Here is a 27,639-nt window from a genome sequence, read left to right on the forward strand (position 1 = left end):
CCTCTTCAGACAGATCCCTAAGCCTTTAGGGGAGAAGTCTGATGCACACATTCCATTTAGCACTGAGTGATCCAAAGTCTGCCTCTGTACAGTGCCTACTTATGTGTTTCTGTATTACCATCTACTACAAGAAGAAGTTTCTCTGATGAGTGTTAAGTAAGACACTGATCTGTGGGTTAGCAATGTATCATCAGGGATCACTTTACTGCTATGTTCTTTTAGCAGAATAATAGTAGTAGGCTCTCTACTAAGGCCCATGACCTATCTAACCTCAGGTTTTTGGCCACTTTAGCAGTGTCAGGTATGGGTTCCATCACATAGAGTAGGCTCTACAACCAGTAAAAAAAAAGTGGCTAATTACTCCTGTAACTTTTGTGCCACTATTCTACCAGTATATCTGCAGTAATCTTGCAGACAGATTACTGTTATCATAGCATAGTATGTAACTAAGTGCCATTTGTAATTATCTTTCCCCTCTAATGGTGTGCAGAGTGCCTTCCAGCACCATAAAATCTGGTCAGTAGGATGAAGCTTATAGTTAGACACCAGATCTATTTCTTCATGTTCAATGACATAAATGTTGTCAGCAGTAATAGGGCCTTACAACTGGTTTGTAGAAAAACAACCAATCACCTTGACAACAGCCTGTGATGCTTTAAAATTTCCATGGGACAATTTTGTCCAACAATTCCACAAAATGTAATCCATTCCTGGCTGTAGAACTTTCACTTGTTGACAAAAAATGCCTAGCTAGGCCATTATCTCCCCCATTAGCTATTGTAATTCATAATTTTGAAAGTAATCCCATTTCACTCACTCCCTTTGCATCCTTATTTATAAAAGTATTCAATTAAATGATATCCAATAGTAATTTCTATACTCACATTTGGAGGGATGTCACTTTTCAGATTATCACCTCAATATTTGAAAATAAAAAGCTATTGACAAGATAGTTATAAATTTAAGGAGGTATTTAGTATACAGAGTTAATAGTTTTAAGTGGTCCAGAAAGAGTGCCAATGGATCAAGGAACCTTTGAAACAAAGTCCTAGTTCTTGACCAGTCAAATGACCACCTAGAACGTACTTTGTCCATACAACTGCTCAAAGATAAGCACCATATTTTATACAGCTGTGTTCTACCCTGTCCAGTCATGACTGGCTCAAAGGAGCTGAGAATTTTACAAAATTTGGTTGGATGGTTGAGAACAGGAGAAAGTAGAGGACACAGAAAGAGCAGAAGAGATACTAAAAAAGAAAGAGAGGGAGAGAGAGAGAGAAAAGAAAGAAAGGAAGGAAGGAAAGAAGGAAGGAAGGAAGAAGAGAGAGAAAGAAAGAAAGAAAGAAAGAAGAAAAAGAAAGAAAGAAAGAAAGGAAGGAAGGAAGGAAGGAAGGAAGGAAGAAAGAAAGAAAGAAAGAAAGAAAGAAAGAAAGAAAGAAAGAAAGAAAGAAAGAAAGAAAGAAAGAAAGAAAGAAAGAAAGAAAGAAAGAAAGAAAGAAAGAAAGAAAGAAAGAAAGAAAGAAAGAAAGAAAGAAAGAAAGAAAGAAAGAGAAAAAGAAAGACTATAGGAGAATGGAGCAGGATCTTTTGTTGGAAATGGGTCTGATATGGAAAGTTACGAGAGCTGGGTTACAATGTTTCCTTGCAGAAGATGGATACATAGCCAGGCCTTAGACACTAGGTGTGTGTGGAAGAGCTTATAGTTTTTTTGGTGAAGAAACTAGCTGCCTCTTGGCTCTGTTCTCTCAGCCTCCCACCCAGCACAATTTCACATTTTTCGTTGGTTTGTTTGGATTGCCTGTGGGGTGACGGTTTCCAAGAGATCCAGACTTTCGATCGAGGTCGTCACAATCTGCTTCCCTGGGGCCGAATTTCCCAATCTGAGGCACTCGATCTCCTGCGTGGCCTCCACAGTTCCACGTGGAACGTAAGCTCGTGGGGCCGCAGGGGGCTGGCACCGGTCATTCGGAACTGAGGGACCGCGGTGAAGGAAGCCAGGAAGCGTCAAGGGAGGACGTGAGGCTCAGGCAGTCATGGAGCAGTACCTTAGCGCCTGCTCCAAGACCGCCAAACTGGCTGCCAACAAAGCAGCCTCCGGTAGCCTGGCTGAGAGCAGTCAGCAATGCGGAGATGTAAGTGGAGTGGCCTCAGGCCAGTGTGGACGTCCTGGGTCTCAGGCCTGGGAGCAGCCATTGTGGGCCTCGGGCCTGGGAACGGGAATCATCTCACCAGCTCTGGTCTGGCTATAGCAGGGTGTCCTAGGCTGGCTAAAGAGAGGTACACTGTGAGGGTGAGCCCTTCAGACCTTATCTTTTGATTGTTGGATTTCTACCCTTGTTGTGGGAAGAGATGGGCCAAAGCAAAAGACTGTTACCGAAAGAAAACACAAATTATCTTATTCTATTTCATAGGGGGTACACAAAGCCCGAATTCCAGGGGTGGGAGCCGCTCAGCTACTAGATCTTCCTCTTGGAGTCAAGCTGCCCGTGATCCCAGGAACAGATACTGTTTATTTTACGACGAATATTGGTGAAAAGGTAAGGCAACTTTTTATAATTGCATGAATCGTCTTACATTACAATGCTGTACTCTCCTTGCGGTTAGACAATACAGAGTATATTAGGAGAACGTGTACTAACAGTCAGACATCGTACCACAGGCATTGTTTAGATTGTGAATAAAGCAATTTCATCCAGCATGGCTTTAGAGAATCATGATCAAAAGGATTTAGATCGTCAGCCCTATTTTAATTTATATTACATAGCAACATACTAACATTTAATTATAAACCCTTATATGCCTATGTATTAGGTTTTTTCTTAGAAACATTTGGTTTAAAGGCTATTACTATTTGCTCTTAATTAGTACTAGGATTTTAATCAATACTTACTGGTGCTAAACTCTCGATGAAAGACATTTTTTTTTCTTTTGAATCAAACACTATCTCGTGCAGTAAGTTAAAAATAGAATTGAAATTATTTTTCATGTTTGGTATTATAATTCTTATAGATAGAAAAATGCCCTGCTTCTATGATGATGAAACCCCATGATCACCTTAGCCCTCGTCCTTCCTTCATAGCTTCAGAATGAATTCTTCCAGTCGATATGTTTTAAGTCCATGCAAACAAACATCCATCACTCATTATTTTTGTTCAGTTTGTCTCCAGACTTACTCTTCTTTCTTCCTAATTTGTTACTCTGAGTCATTCTAGAGGATCACCAATATATTTTTGTTTAGAATTAACATTTCTTTAGGTTGAATGATTACACTCATCATTTGTATTAAATTCTATGATATTGTCTACTTTCCTTAAAATGCTTAGATTTTTGTCCCATCCCTAACTGCCTCCAGTTCTTGACTAAATAGTTCTGAAGAAGACTAATTATATTTTTGTTAAGTGGTTACTTTAATTAATATTGAAAAATGTGTTTGTCATTGCTAAAAGTCAACATCTAAAAAAAGTTGACAGTCAAATGTCATCTAAGAGAGACAACCAATTCCTTCCATGATCTATATTTCCCGTAATGATGTGTACCTCATATCCTGTCTAATTCTCACTAAATTAAACTACAGGGGGACTGGTGTTCTCTGGGAAGCTTTGGTAGTCATTCAGTCCACTTTTCTGATTAGAACTTTTGAAATGTATTAAACTTTTGGCATTAAGACCTCAGTGACTTAACAGAATGTTATGTGTTTTATGAAAAGGAAAAGCTACTCTGTTATCATGCTCCCTTAGGCTTTCCTTTTTGCCTTCTGCCTTCTAGTTCTTTTTAGACCCCCTACTCCACCTGATTCTCCAGGATTCAAGGAATGAACTGAACTTGTAAAATGAACAAAGATCACAAACTGGTACCTTCAAGACCCTCTTGATTGGTGCACAATATTATGTGGTAGTGTAAATTGAATTAGAAGCCTACAAACAAGGGCACATGACCTCTGCTTTTCCAGCTCTTCCCACATACTTCAATATCATCACCTGTTTTCTGACTTGGCATTGTATTAGTAAGCATTAAAGCTGAAAGAATGCAAAGACAACATTAGCACATTTTTACACATTCTTTTTTCAGTTACCTTTTCATTTTCAGAAGTGCTTGTACAAGCTATTATTAGTCTCCCTTTGAAAAAGTAACTGAGAACTGAAACCAAAACCTTACTCAGACAATGTTTTAGTTAACAAATGAGATTAAATAACTTAGGTGTTTCCTTCATAGTAAAAAATAATAGGGAATCACGAGCATTAGTTAGCTATCTTTCCATTCATCCTTTTATATGGTTATGTTTATTATGCTATTTATATGATAATATTAATATTTACATGGTAAAATTATGTTTATATGTTAAAATTTATTGTATGAAGTTGGGTTTGCTGTTAACAGGACAGAACAAAAACATTTTCTGTAAATATGCCTTATATTTCAATATGTGGAATTATATAACAGACATTGATTTTCTTTATGACTATAATACGCAAAGTGCTTTGGGTGTGTTAAAAGTCCCAAGACACTATGATTCTTTATCCTTAGTATTTAGCATCTAAGTTCTATACTGTTTTCATGCATTATTTCCATTTAATCTTGGTAAAAGATTTTTCCATTATTTTTCTTCACTTTCAAATGATTGAAACAGAATAATTAATATTATCCTTTTTCCTTTTGTGTATAGTGTCTTGATATAAGGAGAGAAAGAAAAGACCACGTCTGAGCACTGACTTTATTTCTTAAAGCAAATCAGACACTATCCCCATTCTTTCCCTTCTCTCTGTTTCTCTTTCCCTTCTCTCGTGTTCATAAGGTGACGTCACATCAATGAAAAAACTGATTGAGTGGGGCCGACTGTTTAAATTACTTCACAGGGGGGAGGGGAATAAGAGAAACTTACCTGAGTAAATCCTCCTGTTGCTTGCTTATTCCCAGTTCAAATTTAAACTGTATGTTTGATTTTTTTCAGTCATGTCAGCAGGTTAATTAATAGTGAAAATACATTAATTTATATTTGTAATTTTTTAATATCTGTGTATGCAGCTTTTTCGACCTTCCTATGATTTTAACCTGAGTGATCCTTACTGTCGACTTTTGGAAACCCAATATAAAAGTCTCCATGATCCACATTTAAGAACATACTATAAGCGCAAAGATATTCTGAGAAGGCTAAAGAAGGGTGGCTACATCACCAGCAATAACAAAGTGAGTTGAAGGTTGCTTTTTTTTTTCTTAATCAATGAAAACTTAGACTATTTTGTGTTTGCTCCCCTACTCTAAGGGGAAGCCAGTCCCTTGATGCAAAAACATTGTTCTCACTTCTAACGGAATAAGAAATAATTTCTTCTAGAGTTGAAAATGAGTGACCATGGCTCTGGAACACAGATTTATGTTACCCCAAATTCCATGATCTAATATGGAAGTAACATCATGAAGTTTTATAAAACTAAACAAAGAAAATCATAAATCAAGAGACCTTTACAATATGTTGGTGGAAGCATCAGAGAAGTGGTTATAGCCAAGCAAAGAAGTCTCAGCTATATGCGTTGGATGCAATGTGAACAGCATTCTTAGCCCTTTGATGAGTAGAAAACAGGGTTTTGTTAATAGATTAAAAGGGGTTTTTAATCTGTTAGTTACAATACAGGTGGGTAAAGAATGTCTCTCTACTTTAGGATCAGTTATACTTAGGCTATTGATCTGCAACACTCCATCCTCACTACATCCCTGAAGTCCTAGTAGGTCAGCCTTGGCAGGTACAGCGTCTTTCCAGGAACTGTCTTTCTGTAGTGGCACTATTAACATTATTGTAATAGGATACTTCTTGGCCAGTTTTATACAATACACAGAGATCAAAAAACGAGTGCTTCCACACGTGATTATTTCCATTACTCTTTATGTTTAACATAAAAAAAATTATCATCTATTTCGAATAGGCAAAGGTATATTAATGTTCCCAGCTGAATCATAGTTCTCTATTTTCTGTCAGTAATGGTTCTGTTTTCTTGTATGTGATTTATATTTTTAAAAACTTGAAATTGAAATGTAGGAAATGTAGTTTGTTAGCATCCTCAGATAATAATTTTATTGCATTTGAACATTATATTTACAATCATACTCTAATTATAATTAATTAGAATTATTATTTTAATAACTACAGCTATACGTGAATAATTACTTGCTTATTATAATATAATAATAAATTTTTATTTCTAGATAGAAATTCCTTGCTTACAAATGTAGAGGTATGACCTATCAAATTGTTAATAATTTCTCACTCTTCACACCGTGTCATTAAATTGTCATTGTTCTTTTTTTTCCTCTAATAAACAACTGTTATGACTTTCAGTCTTTACACATTTAAAATATTTATACAATTTTTTGTTTCATTTTTAGATTGTATGTAGCTTGAGGGAACTGAATAAATACAGGCAATATCTTACAAGCTTAAAAATAGACTTTGAAAGAAATTATATCAGAGAACAGGTAAGCTGTGCATTTAAAATCATTGGTTTAAATAGAATATAAAAGATGTTTTTCTGTGTGTGATATTGTCTTATATTTTGAAGCTTAGTTGCTGATACTCTGGAGCAGAAATGAGTAATATTTGGAAGTTACAACATTTGCCCAATAAGAAAAAAAGGATTAGATCATATCATCAGTACACTAATATTTAGTATTATTATTTATATTTAGCTGTTAATTTAGTAAGCAATTCAGTAAACCAAAAATTTAGTAAGTCAGATAAGCTACTTAGACCTTAGCTGGCACTAGAAGCTGTCTGTAGTACTAGAAAAATTCCAAAGCAAAAACCCAAACAGTCTTAGGAACAGCTGATTTCCTTGTTACATTTGTAATATTCTACATAATACTGAAGAACCAAATAGACTGTGTGTTTGTATCTATATACATACTCTGTGTTCATTCACAAAAATTCACAAAATGAGATAGAATTCTTAGATTATGCTTGTTTCTTTTAGTCTTGAATCAAAGTTGTGTATATAGCATGCATCTCTCTCTCTCTCTCTCTCTCTCTCTCTCTCTCTCTCTCTCTCTCTCTCTCTCTCTGATATGTATAACTGGATTCATATTTTTCTGAAGAGTCAACAAAGCTCAAAATTAGGCAAGTGTGTGCTCACAATTTTATATTACCAAGTGAGAATGTTAGAGAAAAATAAGAATGACTAAGATCTGTACACACTTGAAATCCCAGCACTCTGCAAGCTGAAACAACTATGAGTTAAAGCCTAGCCTGGGTTATATATTGTGAGACCTTGTGTCATAAAAACCAAAAATAAATAGCAAAATAGGCAGACAGAAAATGTAGTATTGATGAACAATTAAAACATTTGTCTCTCATTTTTAGAGAGAGAAAGTCTTATTTTAGTTCTTTTTCCACTTTTGAAATTGATTCAAAATAGAATTAAACGCAGTTAAATAATTTACCATCTATAAAATATAGAATTTTAATGATTGTATTTCTGGGCAAAGCAAAAACATTATATATTTCTGGCATTCTTTTATAAAAAAAATATAGCAATTAATTACAAAACAACTACATAAACTGCAAGAAACCAGCCAGTATCCTCACTGTTCTGATGTCACACGGTTCCAGAACTGGTTGTTACAGGACAACACACAGTCTATCAAGGACCAAGAACGTTTGTTAAGACACAGGTGAGCTTGAAGTTATAGCATAATATGTGTGTGTGTGTGTGTGTGTGTGTGTGTGTGTGTGTGTGTGTGTGTGTCTGTGAAATGAATTATATTAAAAAGCATTGTAAGCAGGACTTTCGTTTTCTTAAGTAGTAAATAATGTTTAACTCCCCTTCATTCCTGAGTGGAGAAAGGAAGGGAAATCAAAGAGGTAAAGCGATAAGGAATCTTGGTCCTACAGCTGTGAGTGGAAACTTCTTCCACAGGAGTTGAATTTTCTGGGAACCCAAGAGCTAATGAAGTGAGAGCTGGAGGAAGCACCAGATCTCAGAGCCATTCTATAAGAGAAATTATTTTAGCAGCAGCTAAAAAGAAAAGCAACTTTTTTATAATCACCCTTTAAAGACTGACAGCATTAAATTTGAAGAAATCAGTCCAAATAAAAACAAAGTTTTAGTATATCTGAAGAAAACATAAACATCCTAAAATAACTGCAAATTTATTCAGCTATTTCTCATTCATAATCATTAATTAGCATTACATTACCAAATTTATGTTTCTGAAAGCAAAACGGTGTTCCACTCTTCGCTTTACCAAGATTGAGTCTTTTATGTTACATTATTTGATATTGTGCAGTTTTTGTTTCCCAGCAGTGCCATAAGACACACTCCTGTCCCCAGCCTTCAGTGGGAGTTTGTGTTGCTACCAAGAGCCTAGTGCTCACTTTGTTCTGAAAACATTCTTTCAGTGAATGCATTTGAAGCCTTGCTTGTTTTCTGTTGTGTTTGTAAGTTCAGATTCTAAACCCACTGACTTACTGCTCACTGTGTAAAACACTGAATCAGTTTGTTCCCCATCCCATTCTTTCTTTGACCTTGATAACAAATATGCATGCAAAATGAAGAATTAAAAACGAGGCAGACATTATGAGTACGTCTGATCTGAATGATGAATGGAACTGATAAAATAACATCAAAATACAAAACCCCTATGAAAATTCTCATGACCAGCCAGGCAGGGCTTGACTTAGAGTATGATGATAAAGCTCGCAGTTCACCTGCAATCAAATGTTTGTTCTCACTCAGATATCTGGATATGATCAGTAGAGAATTAGAACAGCTTGACCGCACAGCAGAAGAGCAGCGCCTGCTCCGCATGGACAGAGAAGAGCGACGGCAGCGGGAATACACAAGAAAAAAACTTAATCTTCGTAGAAAAATCGAAGAGGTAAGAGGTGAATTAAATTTTATGAGGAATAAAAATGTGTAGTTTTTCCATTTGTAAGTAATTTTAACGGTAGAGGCAGATATAACTGCATAATGAACAAATTTTTGTTTTTAAAGATCATTGTAAAAAAGTTACAAAGCATAGCTTCACGTCTCATTAAACTTGAGTGTGCATGGGAAATAATTTTTAAAGTTATCTTTAGTAAAAATTAACCATTGCTAATTTTTATTTTTAATTAAAAATTATTAATTCATGTGTGCACATCGGACAGTGCAGTGAAGTCCGGACAGCTTATGGGAGTCATTTCTTTCCCTACGAGGTTTCTGGCAAAAGTTCTCAAGTTAACTGGCTTGGCAGCAGGCACCTCACCCCTGAAGCACCTCCTGGCCTCATGGCTGTTTTCTTAATACACGTGCCCTAAGAAAAACCCATTCGAAAAGCACCGATGACTTGCACTTATCTAACCTGTAACTGTTGGGCCCACGACTTGCTGGTTTTTTTCTTGGTGGTGGAAACAAAACGCATCTTCCGTGAAAACAAAACACACTCTCACCTGCATGGTACTTCTTTGGTCCCTAGGAATGGAAGACAAAGGAGATGCTGCTGCTCTCGAAGATTGGAGAAGATGTCAAGAGAGAGCAGAGGGTGGAGGAACAGAGGCGCAGAAGCCGAGAAGAGAGTGACAGAAAGGTAGTGGGAGCTCTAAGTTCTTTCTTGGGATGGTGGAAGAGAAGCTTGGTTTTTCAGAGTAAATATTTGAGTGACCAATTATTCAAAAAACATGTATTCTGCAAAACTAAATGTTAAAAACTCAAGAAACAAAACCTGACTGTTGCTAAGTGCATGGCCTGTTTATGAACTCCTGGACAGGCTCCAAGAGACCTGCAGGCTTCAGTTTTCTGAGAGCAGACAGACGGGCCTCGCACCCACTGCCATAGCCACTATACCCAGATACGCACACTTTTTCATGTCCCGTCTAATGCACTTTTATAATGTGAAAAGCACTGCTCCATTATTTGATGTAACCACTTTTGGATTTATCTTCACAATACATCAGTAGCTTTAGTTCTCATAAAAATCTTACTCTTGTAAAAAATGTTCTTTTAGAGAACTCTAAGTTTTTGGTGAAATTTTTTTCCTTCATTTTTTAAAAGTTTTACTCCCTTTAAGTTTAATAATATGTTGTGCTTTGTGATTTAGAGTGTAAAGCTGTATAAGGAGAAACAGCAGCTTATAGAATTCTTTTTATCAGCTCACCAACTGCTAAGTACACACAGACACATGCAATATACAATCTTCTTGCAAATACTTATTTACTCCTAAAGTAAGCACATTTTTTACATCTTTTTAAAAAGACATATTTATTTTCAGTTTATGTGTATGAGTGTTTAACAGCATATATGTATGTGCACTGCATGCATGTGTGTACAGAGGCCAGAAGAGGCAGTCAGGTCCCCTGTAACATGAGTTACACCATGTGGGTGCTGGGAAAACAAATCCAGGTTCTCTCCAAGTGCTCTTAACACCCAAGCCCCTTCTCCTGGTTTTAATTTTACATCTTATAGATTATTTTGTAGGTTGCTTCTTCATTTAATAAAACACACTGAATGATTTTTCATGTTAATAAAGTAGGTCTAAAATTCTAAATTTAGGGTAAATTATTCTTGACAAACTTAGGTATAAAATTTACAAAGTTTGATTTGTATTATAATATATCATTATACTTAAACTTCATAAAATATTGGAAATTGAAGTGTGTATTTTATTTTCCTATAAAATATCATAGATTGAAGTTTGTGTTTTATTTTTCGTTCTGCTTCTCACACATGCATCTTAGTCTTGTTTGAGATTCACTGTTGCTATGAATAAGTAGGCTTGTCTTATTTAGTATAATCTGCATATCACCTGATGTTCAATGTTTCAACAGCTCCGTAAACACCTACAGATAGCACACACACATACATACATAGATATATAAAAATAGTTAATTATAGTAGGCTTTAGTAATAGAATAGTAGTAAGCATAGCAGCTTCCATTGATACACATCTCAGAAGTAAAACGTTATCTTTTCTAGAATTAGCTATAAGGTTCTGTGTCCTTTGTAAATAAGTTTCATAAAGTTTAGAAAATTCTATTACTAAATTGCCAAAAGTTATATCAAGGAATGTTGGTAGGTTGTTGAATATTTTCTATTATGATTTTGTTGAATTGATATTTATGGTTCTTGGGAAGTGTATAACATTTAAAATCAAATATTAAATGTTCAATAAATCTTAAATTCATGATCATTAAAACAATTCATTTGGTCGGATTGTACTGTAATATATATGATATGTAATTTGATACAAATAGCCAAACGTTTGTGTAGAATTTTGCAGAAGAAATGTTAGCATAGATTTTTTATTGTTGTTGTTGTTTGTGTTTTTTGTGTGTTTGTTTGTTTTATCTTGTATAGTCAGTGTCTAGATCTAGTATCAGTGTAGCATGATCTCATCCAGTTGTTTTTAATCCTGCTTGGGTTTCTCCTGAACTTCTGAGTTCACTATTTGTAGCAACTTTGAAATTTTTTTAGGTAGTATTTTTAAAGTATTTCTGTTCTATCTCATATTCATTACTTTTCTCTCTGTAGTCAAATGTCTGACAAGAAGTGATTCAAGAAAGGGAGAGTTGATTGTGGCTTTCAGGATGAGAAGATCCAGTCTATCTGTCATTTTAGGAAAATGAGAATTCAGGATCATGACAGCTGCTCCCATTACATCCACAGTCTGGAACTGTTTGTGCTCAGCTCATCTTCCACCATTTTTTAAATTTATTCTGAGGTTCCAGCCCCTGGATTAGTACTGCCCACATTTGGGTATGTCTTTTCTTTTCAGGAAACAACCTTGCAGACCCACCCTGTGGTATAAACCCATGGTTATTCTTAATCCCAACAAGTTTGCAGTGTAGATCAACTGCACATGCATATCCATGTTTTCTTCTTCCCAGGACCTTCACTACATCAAATGGTCTCTATATCTGAGTCTTTTCCCTTTCAGTGCTTCCTTTAAGAGATGTTCTATCATTGAATCCATATAGAATGCAACTCTGCTGGGTGCATTGATATTCTCGGCTTGAAGTCTATCTACTTCTCTGCCTTTCCTAGGATAATTATAATTGAAATTATATATATATATATATATATATATATATATATATATTGTTTTTTAATTTAATTTTTTATTTTATAATTATTTAATTTTACATTTTATCAGCCACAGATACCCCTGTCCTCCCTCCTCCCGCCCCCCACCCGCCTTCCCCCAGCCCACGCCCCATTCCCATTTTCTCCAGGGCAAAGACTCCCCTGGGGATTCAGTTCAACCTGGTAGATTCAGTCTAGGCAGGTCTAATCCCCTCCTCCCAGGCAGAGTGTACTGTCCCTGCATAAGCCCCAGGTTCCAAACAGCCAGCTCATGCACTAAGGACAGGTGCCAGTCCCACTGCCTGGATGCCTCCCCAACAGACCAAGCTAATCAACTGTCTCACTAATCCAGAGGGCCTGATCCAGTTGGGGGCTCCTCAGCTATTGGTTCATAGTTCATGTGTTCCCATTAGTTTGGCTATTTGTCCCTGTGCTTTTTCCAACCTTGGTCTCAACAATTCTCGCTCATACAATCCCTCCTCTTTCTTGCCAATTGGACTCCTGGAGCTCCACCTGGGGCCTGGCCATGGATCTCTGCATCCAGTTCCCTCAGTCATTGGATGAGATTTCTAGCATGACATTTAGGGTGTTTGGGCATCCTATCACCAGAGTAGGTCAGTTTGGGCTTTCTCTCAGCCATTGACAGTAGTCTATTGTGGAGGTATCTTTGTGGATTTCTGTGGACCTCTCTAGCACTTTGCTTCTTCCTATTCTCATGTGGTCTTCATTTATCATGGTCTCTTATTCCTTGTTCTCCCTCTCTGTTCTTGATCCAGCTGGGATCTCCCGCTCCCCTAGACTTTCTTTCCCTCGAACCTTGCCATTCATTACCCCCACTCATGTCCAGGTTGTTCATGTAGATCTCATCCATTTGTCTGTCATTGGGTGATCCCTGTGTCTTTCTTAGGTTCCTGTTTTCTGGGTAGCCTCCATGGAGTTGTGAGTAGCAGTCGGGTCATCTTTGTTTTACATCTAGTATCCTCCTATAAGTGAGTACATACCATGTTTGTCTTTCTGAGTCTGGGTTACCTTACTCAGGATGATTTTTTCTAGATCCATCCATTTGCCTGCAAACCTCATATTGTCATTGTTTTTCTCTGTTGAGTAGTATTCCATTGTCTATATGTACCACATTTTATTCATCCATTCTTCAGTTGAAGGGCATCTAGGTTGTTTCCAGGTTCTGGCTATTACAAACAATGCTGATATGAACACAGCTGAGCAAGTACCCTTGTGGTATGATTGAGCGTTCCTTGGGTATATGCCCAAGAGTGGTATGGCTGGGTCTTGGGGGAGATTGATTCCCAATTTTCTAAAACAGCACCATATTGATTGCCAAAGTGGCTGTACAAGCTTGCATTCCCACCAGCATTGGAGGAGAGTTCCCCTTGCTCCACATCTTCTCCAGCATAAGCTGTCTTCAGTGATTTTTTATCTTAGCCATTCTGACAGGTGTAAGGTAGTATCTCAGAGTCATTTTGATTTGCATTTCCTTGATGATTAGGAATGTTGAGCAATTCCTTAAATGTCTTTCAGCCATTGGAGCTTCCTCTGTTGAAAATTCTCTGTTTAGTTCTTTAGCCCATTTCTTAATTGGACTGTTGGGCATTTTGATGTCTAATTTCTTGAGTTCTTTATACATTCTGGATACCAGCCCTCTGTCAGATGTGGGGTTGGTAAAGACCTTTTCCCATTCTGTAGGCTGTCGCTTTGTCTTGTTGACCATACATGTCCTTTGCTCTACAAAAGCTTCTCAGTTTCAAGAGGTCGCATTGATTGATTGTTTCTCTCAGTGTCTATGCTACCGGTGTTATATTTAGGAAGTGATCTCATATGCCAATGCGTTCAAGACTACTTCCTACTTTCTTTTCTATCAGGTTCAGAGTAACTGAATTTATGTTGAGGTCTTTGATCCACTCGGACTTGAGTTTTGTGTACGGTGACAGATATGGATCTATTTGCAGCCTTCTACATGCTGACATCCAGTTATGCCAGCACCATTTGTTGAAGATGCTTTCTTTTTTCCATTGTACAGTTTTGGCTTCTTTTTCAAAAATTATATGTTCATAGGTGTGTGAATTAATGTCAGGGTCTTCAATTCAATTCCATTGGTCCACATGTCGGTTTTTATGCCAGTACCAAGCTGTTTTTGTTACTGTAGCTCTATAGTAGAGCTGGAGGTCAGGGATCGTGATGCCTTCAGAGGTTGTTTTATTGTGCAGGATTCTTTTGGCTATCCTGGGTTTTTTGTTTTCCATATAAAGTTGAGTATTATTCTTTCCAGGTCTGTGAAAAATTGTGTTGGTATTTTGATGGGGATTGCATTGAATCTATAGATTGTTTTTGGTAAGATTGCCATTTTTACTATGTTAATCCTGCCTACCCATGAGCTTGGGAGATCTTTCCATTTTCTGACATCTTCTTCAATTTCTTTTTTCAGGGACTTAAAGTTCTTGTCATATAGATCCTTCCCTTGCTTATTAGAGTTACCCCAAGGTATTTTATATCTTTTGTGGCTATTGTAAAGGGTGATGTGTATCTGATTTCCTTTTCAGCCTGTTTGTCAATTGTACATAGGAGGGCTACTGATTTTTTTGAGTTGATCTTGTATCCTGCTATGTTGCTGAAGGTGTTTATAAGCTGTATCAGTTACTTGGTTGAATTTTTGGGGTCACTCATGTGTTCTATCATGACATCTGCAAATAGGGAAAGCTTGACTTCTTCCTTTCCAATTTCTATCTCCTTAATCTCCTTACGTTGTCTTATTGCTCATATTTATTCAAGTACTATATTGAATAAATATGGGGAGAGCTGACAGCCTTGCCTTGTTCCTGATTTTAGTGGAATCGCTTTTGAGTTTCTCTCCATTTAATTTGATGTTGGTTGTTGGCTTGTTGTAAATTGCCTTTATTATGTTTAGGTATGTTCCCTGTATTCCTGATTGCTCCAAGACCTTTATCATAAAGGGGTGTTGGATTTTGTCAAATGCCTTTTCTGCATCTAGTGAGATGATCATGTGGTTTTTTCTTTGAGTTAGTTTATATGGTGTATTACATTGATGGACTTTTGTATATTTAACTACCCTTGCATCCCTGGGATGAAGCCTACTTGATCATGGTGGATAATTGTTTTGATGTGTTCTTGGAGTCTATTTGCCAGTATTCTATTGAGTATTTTTGCATCAGTGTTCATGAGGGAGATCAGTCTGTAGTTCTCTTTCTTTGTTGCATCTTTGTTTAGTTTAGGAATCAGGGTAATTGTAGCCTCATAGAAGGAGTTTGTTAAAGTTCCTTTTGCTTCTATTGTGTGGAACAATTTAAAGTTCATTGGTATTAACTCTTCTTTGAAGATCTGGTAGAATTCTGCACTGAAACCATCTGGTCCTGGGCTTTTTTTGGTTGGGAGACTTTTAATGACTGTTTCTATTTCCTTAGGGGTTATTGGACTATTTAAATTGTTTATCTAGTCTTGATTTAACTTAGATACGTGGTACTTATCCAGAAAATTATTCATTTCTTTTAGGTTTTCCAGTTTTGTGGAGTAGAGGTTTTTGAAGTATGACCTGATGATTCTCTGGATTTCCTCATTGTCTGTTGTTATGTGTCCCTTTTCATTTCTGATTTTGTTAATTTGGATGCTCTCTCTGTGTCTTTTTGTTAGTTTGGATAAGGGCTTGTCTATCTTGTTGATTTTCTCAAAGAACCAACTCTTTGTTTCATTAATTTTTTGTATTATTCTCTTTGTTTCTATTTTATTGATTTCACCTCTCACTTTGATAATTTCCTGGCATCTATTCTTCCTGGGAGAATTTGCTTCTTCTTGTTCTAGAGCTTTCAGGTGTGCTGTTAAGTCACTAGTGTGAGATTTATCCAACTTCTTTATGTGGGCATTTAGTGCTATGAAATTCCTTCCTAGCACTGTTTTCAAAGTCTCCCATAAATTTGGGTATGTGGTGTATTCATTTTCATTGATCTCTAGGAAGTCTTTAACTTCTTTCTTTATTTCTTCCTTAACCCATTGGTGATTCAGTTGAGCATTGTTCAGTTTCCATGAGATTGTAGGTTTTCTGTAGGGTTTGTTGTTGTTGAAATCTAACTTTAAACCATGGTGGTCTGATAGAACACAGGAGGTTATTCCAATTGTTTTGTATCTGTTGAGATTTGCTTTGTGGCCAAGGTTGTGGTTGATTTTATAGAAGGTTCATGGGGTGCTGAGAAAAAGGTATATTCTTTTTTGTTAGGATGGAATGTTCTGTAGATATCAATTAAGTCCATCTGAGTCATAACATCATTTAAGTCCTTTATTTTGCTGCTAAGTTTTGACTTGGGAGATCTGCCCATTGGTGAAAGTGGGGTGTTGAAGTCTCTCACTATTAATGTGTGGGGTTTTATATGTGATTTAAGCTTTAATAATGTTTCTTTTACATATGTAGGTGCCCTTATGTTTGGGGCATAAATGTTCATAATTGAAACTTCGTCTTGGTGGATCTTTCCTGTGATGAGGATGTAATGCCCTTCTTCATCTCTTTTGATTGATTTTAGTTTGAAGTCTATTTTGCTGGATATTAGGATGGCTACACCTGCTTGCTTCTTAAGACCATTTGATTGGAAAGTCTTTTCCCAGCCTTTTATTCTTAGGTAGTGTCTATCTTTGAATTTGCAGTGTGTTTCTTGTATGCAGCAGAAAGATGGGTCCTGTTTTCATATCCATTCTGTTAGCCTGTGTCTTTTTATAGGTGAATTAAGTCCATTGATATTAAGGGATATTAATGATCAGTGATTGTTCATTCCTGTTAATTTTTTTGGTGGTAGTGTGTGTACTTCTCTTCTTTGGGGTTTACTGCTGTGCTGTTATCTATTGCCAGTGTTTTTGAGGGTGTAGCTGACTTCCTTAGGTTGGAATTTTCCTTCTAGTGCTTTCTGTAAGGCTGGGTTTGTGAATAAGTATTGTTTAAATCTGGCTTTGTCTTGGAATGTCTTGTTTACTCTGTTTATGATGATTGAAAGTTTTGCTGGATATATTAGTCTAGGCTGGCATCCGTGGTCTCTTAGTGTCTGCATTTCATCTGTCCAGGTCCTTCTGGCTTTCAAAGTCTCCATTGATAAATCGGGTGTTATTCTGATGGGTTCACTTTTATAAGTCACTTGGCCTTTTCCCTTTGCTGCTCTTAATATTCTTTCTTTATTCTGTATGTTTAGTTCTTTAATAATTATGTGGCAAGGGGACTTTTTGGGGGGTCTAGTCTATTTGGTGTTCTATAGGCTTCTTGTATCTTCATAGGCATTTCCTTGTTTAAGTTGGGAAAGTTTTCTTCTATGATCCTGTTGAATATATTTTCTGTGCCTTTGAGTTGGTATTCTTCTCCTTCCTCTATCCCTATTATTTGTAGGTTTGGTCTTTTCATGGTGTCCCAAATTTCTTGGACATTTTGGGTCATGACTTTGTTGCCTTTAGTGTTTTCTTTGACTGAGGAATCTATTTCTTCTACTGTATCTTCAATGCCAGAGATCTTCTCTTCCATCTCTTGCATTCTGTTGGTTATACTTGCATCTGAAGTTCCTGTTCATTTACTCAGATTTTATATTTCTAGCATTCCTCTGTTTGTGTCTTCTTCATTTTTTCTATTTCCCTTTTCAGGTCTTAGACTGTTTCCCTCATCTGTTTCATTGCTTTTTCATAATTTTCTTTCAGGGATTTATTGTTTTCTTCTGCTTTATTTGTCCTTTCCTCTAGTTTTTTCTAGCGTTCTTCCCAATTTTTGTTTGTCTGTTCCTCCATTTCATTTTTGATTTTTTCTTTATAAGCCTCTAGCATCTTCATGATGTTATTCATAAGGTTGTTTTCTTCTCCTTCTTCCATTTTGTGATGTTCTGGTCTAGCTGTTGGAAGAGGGCTAGGTTCTGGTGATGCTGTATTGCGCTTTATTTTATTGTATGTACTTCTGCCTTGATGTTTGCCCATCTTGTGGGTTCGTTCTTGGTCCAGACAGAGCTGACAGATTCAGGACACCTCTCTTTGGTCCAGATCGAAGCTCTGGGCCAGATGGGAGCTTGGGGCTGGTCTCTGAGTCTTAGGCAGTGGCTGGGGTCTCTGGCGGATGGGTGTGGGGGCAGGGCGCAGAGATTGCAGGGTCTGCTGGGGGTGTCTTGGAGAAGGGGAACCTTGGGGTGAGGGGTCCCGACCGATGGTCAGAACCTGGGGCCAAGTTAGGCAGGTCTTCTCTGGAATAGCTGGTGCCCAGGGATGGGAACTAGGGGCAGGCCTCCCTGCGTATGACCCCAGGTACTCACCTCTGGTCCAGATGGGAGTTCAGGGCTGGATGGGAGCTGGGGACTGGTCTCTAAGTCTCAGGAAGTGGCTGGGGTCTCAGGTGGCTGGGTGTGGGGGCAGGGCGTGAAGATTGCAGGGTCTGCGCGGGAGGGGGGGTCTTGTAGAAGGGAACCTTCCTGGTGGGGGTCAGGGGGAGTCCTGTCCTATGGCCAGAATCTGGGGCCAAGTTGGGCAGGTCTTCCCTGGAATGGCTGGTGCCCAGGGATGGGACCTAGGGGCAGCCTCTCTGGGTATGACCCCAGGCACTCACCTCTTGTCCAGATGGGAGTTCTTGGCCTGATAGGAGCTGGGGGCTTGTCTCTGAGTCTCAGGAAGTGGCCTGAATGATATATTTTTATAGGTCACATGGCCTTCTATCTTTACAGTACTAGATTCTTGAACTTCATGCCATATATTGACTTCATGTGTTCCGTCTTTTTATAACTTTGGAAACAATTTGATTAATGAGATTTTTTTGTGACTTATTAGATGAGGCCAGTGTTGCCAGTTATCTGAACTAGTTATTCCCTATTATTGAAGCAAGGGTCGTTTTAGTATTCTAGCCAGTATGACTCATAAAGCCTTTATACTGGAGCTTGTGAAAATACATATAATCTTCATCTTTATGGAAATGCAAAGCTCTGTTCTCTCTTACCCCTCAGGATGTTCCTTTATGCTATCTTGAGTGCTTCTCTATGTGTACTATTCCTTTATTTTTAAAGAATGCTAAATAAAGTGTCTAGGGCTCTCAGTATTTTTATCTCTCTTCTGCCATTTCCATGGTCAGTAGTATCCAAGAGATTCACAAAAAGTTACATTTCAAAAACTTTAATAATTCTACTAAAGTATTCAGTGAGGTAAATTGCACCTATGTGTCTGATCAGAAATAGAAATCAACTCCTTACTGTTTTCTAAATACTCTAAATTTAAAAGTCACAAAACAAGAATATGTGTTTATTTCTACTATACTAGATTATTTAAATATTTGTTTTGGATTTATAAATGACAAATTAATACTAATCAGTATATTTTCTTTAATATTTTAGAAACAAGCAATGTTAGAGAAAAAAATGGCTTATCATTTACAAAAAATGCAGGATACTGGCATTAAAGATGACATGGGAAGAAATGCGTTTGACTATAAAGGACAAAATGGAACTGCTTATGAATGTGAGGATATTATGGCACTAAGAAGGAAGCATTGATCACTGTAATGTAATATCTTATATACTTGTACTTGTTACCCACTTTATGGGCGGTCCCAGACTAACCATTTACACATTATTATTCAAGTTGAAAAGATCACATGTGCAAACACACACACACACACACACACACACATACACACACACACACCTAAAATAAAATAATCTTATCAACTTGTTCAAGAGACAAATTTGATTGCCTTACAGTTTTTGCAAAATTTCCCTATACTTAAGATAATTCATAATTTACTACTAACACATTAAAACTAGATGTAAAATAATTGTTTATATACATCAACATTGTGTTTTGTTATGTTGTCAAGTAGTAAGAATCGAAAGAACCTGGGAAATTAAGGGAATAAAGATGGAGAAAACATGTAGAGAAAGAAGGGAGAAATAAATGGAAAAGAATGGAAGAAGGTTTAAAATAAACAGCATGACTTGACCAAGTCCAATTCATATCAGCTGCATTTTATGTGTAATATTAAGATATTATAGTGAAACTATCTATATTAGTTATTGGTTAACACAGAATTCTAAAACAGTTTTAGGAATGCATACTATTGAGGAAGAACATGGCCATCAGTCTTGTTTCTTCTCAATCCCACTTCAGTTCAGATCCTTCTTATGTGACTCAATTACCTTATTAACTGCTCTTAATTGGATTCTGCTTTTACCTTCCTCCACCCATATTGTGCATCTATTTAATTCCAATAATGTCTTCTGCTGACCCAAGCCATTTCCCATTAAATTCAGTTTAAATGGTGTATGCAAGCATCCATCACACACGGAGTCCAGTCCTTATTTAAAGTTCTAGATTTCATGTTGCACTATGTGCTTGAGGATGACAACTGTCCTCTACTGGTACAGTGTACAGGCTCTGGAGCCAGACTACTACTGTCCAACTCTTCCTCTAACTTCTCCTTTATAATTTTCAATACCTGTTAATGGTTTTGGCAAGTTATTTAACATTTCACAGACACTTTTCCCCTCTAAAACTGAATATAATACACTAAACAACATCTATGAAGACCTTTAAAATTTTGGCACATAGTAAGTCTTCATTGATAGCTCTGTCATATAGGAGTACTGACCATTATTAAACAGATTGTTTCCCTTTTGTTGCCTCCCTGTGTCTTTTTCTCAGCCTATATCGCCTACTCACCTTTTCTTTCTAATCCTTCACACTCAATTTACATTCAGTCAGGTATTTTTTGATAACCATAAGCTGCATCATCCCTCATCACTGGAAGCTTGCAATACTCTATATAGCTACAGATTTCTAATAATTTCAATCGCTATAATACTAAACTTCTAATTTTGCATGTCATAAAATTTTGAGAAAAATAAATCTACTAAAAAAGTTTGGTAAATGAATTAACTCAGTCTATCTATAGTCTTTAAAGGATTGGTGCAGATTACAAATCACTTTAATAGCTTTGTACAACCCAGTATTTCTTTCTCATGTAATAGGGAAATGATGTGAATTGTCAACTTTTCAAAACATTTACAATTTTTTTTTTATTTTATATGTATTTTATCCTGTATGCATGTTCATACCTGGTATCTCTGGAAGTTAGAAGAGGGCAACAGACCCCTAGAACTGGTTGGTTGTGAGCCATCATGTGAGCCTTGGGAAGCAAACCCAGGGTTTCCACAAGGGCAAGAAGTGATCTTAACTTCAGAACCATCTGCTGAGCTCCAACAGTAGCACTCTTAAACACTGCTACATCATATATTCCTTAGAAAATTGTATACTAATAATGTTTCTATAATATTGAAGTGACACGGAATTAAGACATCATTTTCACACTTGTTATCACAGTAGTAATGTCTTCTTCTACCAAGCAGAAAACATATGTATACATATATACACACACCTATCTTTTTTGCTTTTACTCATCTCTAAGTCAAATTCAAGAATCTCATAGTCACTCTGGGCTGGTAAATCTTCATCAATGTCTTTATGCTGGTATGTATTTCTCCAGAAAGGAAACTACATGCTCCAGTAGATTATGGTGCAGGTTTCCTTCTTTCAAAAACAAAAAATAGTCTCTCCAAGTAGGACTTTTAAGTTAAAGGCATAATATTTCAGAAATATTTATCTCCTCCCATTTGACATTTCTCCATCTTCTCCTCTATGTCTTCTAAATACCACATATAGATTAACAAAAACTTACTTCCTCTTGAGCACAAAAGGGTCTTTGATCTTGGCTAATTCAATTATCACTACTAATAATATGTCTTATTACATTTTTAAGCTTCTATAAAGAAGAAAAAGAAGCATTTTGATGATATCAAAATAGTTTATCCTGATGGTGACCAGGAATCATTAAAAGGAACATCAGGTAATTGATATTTTAGTAAATATCAAATATTTAGAGTAGTGATTTGCGGAAAACTGAGTTAGTGGTGATCTTCACTTGAATGCACATGAAGCTTTAGTTTATTCTGATGAATTACTGATTTTTGAGGCTGCCTGCCATGTATTGCTTTCAGAATTTAATCTCTATATAACTCATTTAGTGTTTTTGACTGGTCATTGAATTGTCACTTAAGAACAGTTTGATGCAGGATTTATTATTATTAATTATAGATACAAATTGGCTGATTGTACTTTATATTCTCAGAATGATTTTAGAAAACTCAGAATATATTTCGGAAGCTAAATTCATTGACTCAACAATAAAAATGAACATTTATTGAAGTATCACTTTCTATCATTGTTAGGCTGTGTCACTTTTTGTTCTTCATTTAAGCTCAGCAGATTATACTGTGAGCTCCCAAACAAGGACTCTAATGATAAACATGAAAATGAAAAACATTGAAACTGAATACTATGACACTTCATTCACTAATAATTCTCAAGGTGCAGTTAATGTGTAAACTCGGAATAACCTTGAAACATATCTTACTGATTAAAACTTAAAGAAAACAAACTCCAAGTTTTTTGTTCTCTGTGTGTAATCTGTTTGCTTATTACAAAATCCAGAAACCCAGCAAAAGTACAATGCTACTAATCTTCACTTGTCTAGTCTGTCACAGGACCCTCTGAATTTGAGCTTGTCCATCTCTGTGATGCCTTTAATGAGAATGACCTCCATAGGCTCATGTATTCAAATGCTTGGTCCCTAGTTAGTACAACTGTTTGCAAAGGGTTAGTAGGTGTGGCCTTGTTGTAGAAGGGGTGTCACTGGGAGTGGGGCAGCATTTAGGTTGCAAAAGCCCACCCCACCTCCAGTTAGCTTTTCTCAACCTCCTATTAGAGTTTGGGCAACATACTATATATAGAACCTAAGGAAATCTTCCTCTCCCTCTAACAACAGTTATCACAGATAACTATGGCTATTTCAGTAATTATTTCTGTGAAAACAAATTTGGTGCATTTTTAGCCTCTTTGTAAAAAATTAGTTGGCTATCTGGTAGTGTGGGCTTATAGGGTCTTCTCTTTTATTCCATTATTCTACATGTCCTTTTTTGTAGCAGGGTCACGTTGTTTTTGGTATTATGGTTATGTTAAGCTTATACTGTTGTAATAAAAACCATGACCAAGAGCAACTTTGGGAAAAGGGGTGTATTTCATCTCACCATTGTAGTCCATCTGGAAGGAAAGTCAAGGCAGGAACTCAAGGCAGCAGCCTGAAGGCAGGAACTGAAGCAGAAGCCATGGAGGAGTGATGCTTATTGGGTTTTTCCTCCTGGCTTGCTCAGTTTCCTTTTATATACAACCCTGGATCACCTGCACAGGGATTCACTTCCCACACTTGGCTAGGCTTTTCACAGCAAACGCAAATCAAGAAAATGCCTCATAGGTTTGCATACAGGCTAAACTTGTGAGGATATTTTCCCAATTGAAGTTTCTTCATTACAGATTACTCTAGCTTGTGTTCATTGGACAAAAAACCAACCAGAACAATGGCTCTGTAGTATGACTTCAAATTCAGTATGGTGATACTTTCAGCACTGTTTTTGTTCAGGATTGTTTTGGATATTCAGGGTCTTTTGTGCTTACATTTGAATTTGGGGGATTATTTTATCTATTTCGTTCAAGAATTTCATAATAATTTTGATAAGGATTACATTAAATTTGTAGATTGATAGTGATAGTATGGCCATTTCCACAATATTAATTATGGTGATCCATAACTTGAGAGGTCTTCCAATTTTCTTGAGTATTCTTTTTCTTCAGTATTTTAAACTTGTCATTGTAGAGTTCTTTTGTTTTCTTGATTATGTTTACTCCCAGATATTTAATAAGCTTTTGTGATGGACTACAATGGTAAAATGAAATATACCCCTTTTCCCAAAGTTGTTCTTGGTCATGGTTTTTATTACAACAGTAGAAGCCTAAGATAACCATAATACCAAAAACAACATGACACTGCAACAAAAAAGGACATGTAGAATAATGGAATAAACTGAAGACCCTATAAACTCACACTACCAGATGCCAACTAACTACTTACAAAGAGGCTAAAAATATGAATTGGATAAAATGATACTGTCTTCAGCAAATGGTTCTAGGAAAGCTGGATATCTACAAGTAGAAAAATAAACCAGATGTCTATTTCTTACCATATACAAAATTCAATTCCAGATGTATCAAATAATGTAAAATATCTGAAACTGTTAGGTGAAAATTAGGGAATGTGCTTAAAGACATAGGCATAGACAAGGATTTAACAAGATTACCAAATTACCAAGTGTGTTGATACAGAATTAAATGATTTCACTCTCAAAAAATGTTTCTAGACAATAGAATGAAGAAATGGTGTGCTGAATGGGATAAAAAATTTTCTAACTACACATCTAATCTGGATTAGCATTTGGAATACAAAAATATACAAAAAAAACAGGAAGTCGATTACTACAACATGTAAATAAACTAATGCATAGGCTTTTCTCAAAAGATGAAGCATAAATGGCCAACAAACTGATGAAATAAATGGTCAACATCATTAGAAAAATGTAAGCCGAAACACCTTGAGAAGTGCAAATCAAAACACTGACATTCTTTCCCACTCCAGATGGAACTGCAATCATTAAAAAAACAAATAACAAATGCTGATGAGGATGTGGATTAAAAATGAAAGAACGTCTGTCTATGCATGCTGGTGGGAATATAAATTAATCAAGTCACTGTAAAAATCTGTATGAATGTTTCTCAAAAGAATTAAATACAATTCTACCATGTAAACCAGCTAAATCACTTCTGGATATTTACCCTAAAAATTCAAAACATATAGAGAAATTGCACATCAATGTTTATTTCAGTACTGTTCATAATAAATGATGAAATCAAGATAGGTGTCCTTCAACAAAAGGATAAAGAAAATATGGTATATATGTATAACAGAATTATATTTAATCAAAAACAGAACAACATTGTGTCATTTGCAAAAATATATGCAATTGTAGAAAATTATATTAAGCAAATTAAATCAGACTCAGTGAAAAATACTGCATGTACTTGCCCATTTGTGGATCCTAGATTTTATGCAGATACATAAACTTATATATTCCTATAAGACGTGAATTTACAAGTGAAGCTATGTAAGATTAAAGGTGACTAATGGTAATGGTAAGGGAAAGAAAGGGAAAAGACCGGGCAAGTCTATTATATACCTGTATGGAAATGTCTTTATGAAGCCCAGCACAGTATAAAGTGTACACACCAATTAAAAACAAGGGGGTTGAGAAATGTTTGCACTTCAGTGTCTTGAAAGTTTGTGTAAATTTAATTTCCCTTGGAAATTAGCTTCAATTCTATGAAGTCACTTAAACCCAAGAAGTAATTTGTTTCTGGGATCGTTTTGAAAAAAAAAATTTTAGACTAGTATTATATTTATTTATTAGACAACAATTTTCTCCTATTTTTACTTATTCATAAGTAGGAGTGGATATATGAATTTTCAAGATCATTGTCTTTAATGCATATTTTCATATCATGCATTTTGTATTGTACTCTCCTTTCTTAACCATTTGGTGATTATCTGTAGACTCTGCTGTGTTCATTTATGTCCTTTTCTTTCGCTGGTCAGTCTTGTTTTGCATTTTTACTGAATTTAGAGTTGCTGTTGATATTATTACTTTTTTATTTTCTTAATATGTATGTAAATGAATGATTTTCTCTGCTAATTAAGTGTTGACAGGAATATGTAAAAGAAGAGAAATTATGATCTACAGGTGATTGATATTAAAATAAGATGATCACTTTGATAAAGTTTTTGAGGTTACTACTTAAAGTTATATTTACCATATGGTAAGGCAGGTTTTATGATAAAGCTTTATTCAATTTAACTGAATTATATTAGAGACAGATCAATACTTTTATAGACCAATATATATATTTATGTTTGATATATGTGCATATATGTGTATATATATATATATATACATATATATACATTTGTGCATGAAAATTCACAGAAGTTCATGTAAGAAATGGTTGGAATTAAAAACAACTGAGATGTCTATGAACTCATGGTAGACTACAAAATGTGGTATACCCAAACAGCATTATGCTGCATAAAAAAAATCATTTTACTTCCTCAAAAATAAAAATAAAAATAAAGGAAAAGTGTACACACTGTATAATTGCATTCATGTAAAATTTCAGAAAATACAAAATAACCTTAAGAGTTATATATTAGTACTCTTGGGACTGGAAAGATGGATTGATTACAACCATCCAGGGGAGCACATATATGAGTAATCCCAATATATTGTTGATTGAATGAGTCTTTCAGTTGTATTTTTTGTAAGTACTGTTACTCATGAATATTTCAAATTTTAATAATTAGTTAAAGAAAATACAATTTGTTTCACTTAACAACGTGTTCAAAACCAAAGGTTTTCTTTCTCATTTACTCGTAGGACAAGTATCAACTGTTGTTAATCATTCTCAGAGTAGTTCAAAGAACGTTACAAAAATATCAGGATCCTCAGTTGCGTATCAGACAGGGATACAAAACAGTAGCTCAGAACAAAAGGTAAAAATATTTCAAATTTTGTCCTTAGCATTACTTCATTTGCTTAAGTTTTATTCATATGTGTTACCTGTTTTACCAACCTGGTATTATTAGGGGAAATGAGTTCTTGCAAGAAAAAGTGATCCCATTCAGGGGCAAGAAAGATTCACTCTAGCTTTATTATCCATGTACTGTGACATTTAACAGAAACAAATCCAAAACCCATTACCAATAGTGATGATAACATTGCTATTTACTAGTAATATAAGAAATCTATGCTCATGTGTTTGACCAAGCACTGGAATAAGCTAAACATGACAAAGTAAGAAAATTGAGTCAACTGAATGCAAATTGAGTCAACTGAATGCAAAGGCTAGTGAGGCAACACCCATCTTGAGGATACATTGACTAATTAGGGATAAACATAGATATGTTACACTAATCTGGGGAGACTAATTTTTATTCTGGCTCTGGTTGGAAGGAGTACTTCAAATAAGGGTTACAGTGTGTTGCATGGGGTTTAATCGGTAGAATTGTATTTCTCTTTACCCAGTTGAATGACTAAGTTTGAGAACTTTCCATTGAGTGGCTCACTGTGACTTTAAATAAAGGGCAGACAGAAGAGGAGTAAGACCTATATTGCTATAAATTGAGCTCAATATTGAACTAAATTTGAGATGGCGAAAGGTATCCTGGGAAGTTAAGTATATTTACTGTGCTTGCTACACTTTTTATTACAAACTTTAGACATGAAGGGGAGAAAAACATCTAGATTCATTTGGTTTCCTGAGAGAAGGCAGAATCTATTCCTGAAATAATGTTACTAATGAATATTTTTCTCTTTAATATTTTGCAATATAGAGAAATGGAGTAACAAAAAAAATAAGTGATGAAAGAGGTAAGGTTATGAACAATACTAATGACTCTGTTATTAAGTACATAGTTGGACTCCATTGTATGGTTTTGAAAGCTGTTTTATCTCATTTTAAAAGGAATGATTAGTTTGACTTTTTCATTATTGAAGTACCCTTTCTCTAATCACTTCTTCCTCTTTTTAGTTCACCATAATTCTTGCTGTGAAAAAATCTTCTTAAACAACTTTTCATCACT

At 35.9% G+C, this 27,639-nt stretch overlaps 1 protein-coding gene across 1 annotated transcript in view; it reads left to right on the forward strand.

Annotated features, from left to right (window-relative positions):
- Nucleotides 1-1,942: 1,942 nt before the first annotated feature.
- The window catches only part of LOC121826690 (fibrous sheath-interacting protein 2), a 76,201-nt gene continuing 50,504 nt past the window's right edge, over nucleotides 1,943-27,639 (forward strand). The window contains exons 1-11 of the mRNA XM_076569775.1: nucleotides 1,943-2,132; nucleotides 2,412-2,537; nucleotides 5,023-5,184; nucleotides 6,376-6,465; nucleotides 7,517-7,656; nucleotides 8,721-8,862; nucleotides 9,442-9,552; nucleotides 19,400-19,523; nucleotides 21,820-21,906; nucleotides 26,435-26,550; nucleotides 27,391-27,427. Coding sequence (XP_076425890.1) covers nucleotides 2,034-2,132; nucleotides 2,412-2,537; nucleotides 5,023-5,184; nucleotides 6,376-6,465; nucleotides 7,517-7,656; nucleotides 8,721-8,862; nucleotides 9,442-9,552; nucleotides 19,400-19,523; nucleotides 21,820-21,906; nucleotides 26,435-26,550; nucleotides 27,391-27,427 — 1,234 coding nt within the window. The 5' untranslated portion in view covers nucleotides 1,943-2,033. The remainder of the gene's footprint in view (nucleotides 2,133-2,411; nucleotides 2,538-5,022; nucleotides 5,185-6,375; nucleotides 6,466-7,516; nucleotides 7,657-8,720; nucleotides 8,863-9,441; nucleotides 9,553-19,399; nucleotides 19,524-21,819; nucleotides 21,907-26,434; nucleotides 26,551-27,390; nucleotides 27,428-27,639) is intronic.

Source organism: Peromyscus maniculatus, chromosome 4 (genome assembly GCF_049852395.1).
Source record: "Peromyscus maniculatus bairdii isolate BWxNUB_F1_BW_parent chromosome 4, HU_Pman_BW_mat_3.1, whole genome shotgun sequence".
Taxonomy (NCBI): Eukaryota; Metazoa; Chordata; class Mammalia; order Rodentia; family Cricetidae; genus Peromyscus; species Peromyscus maniculatus.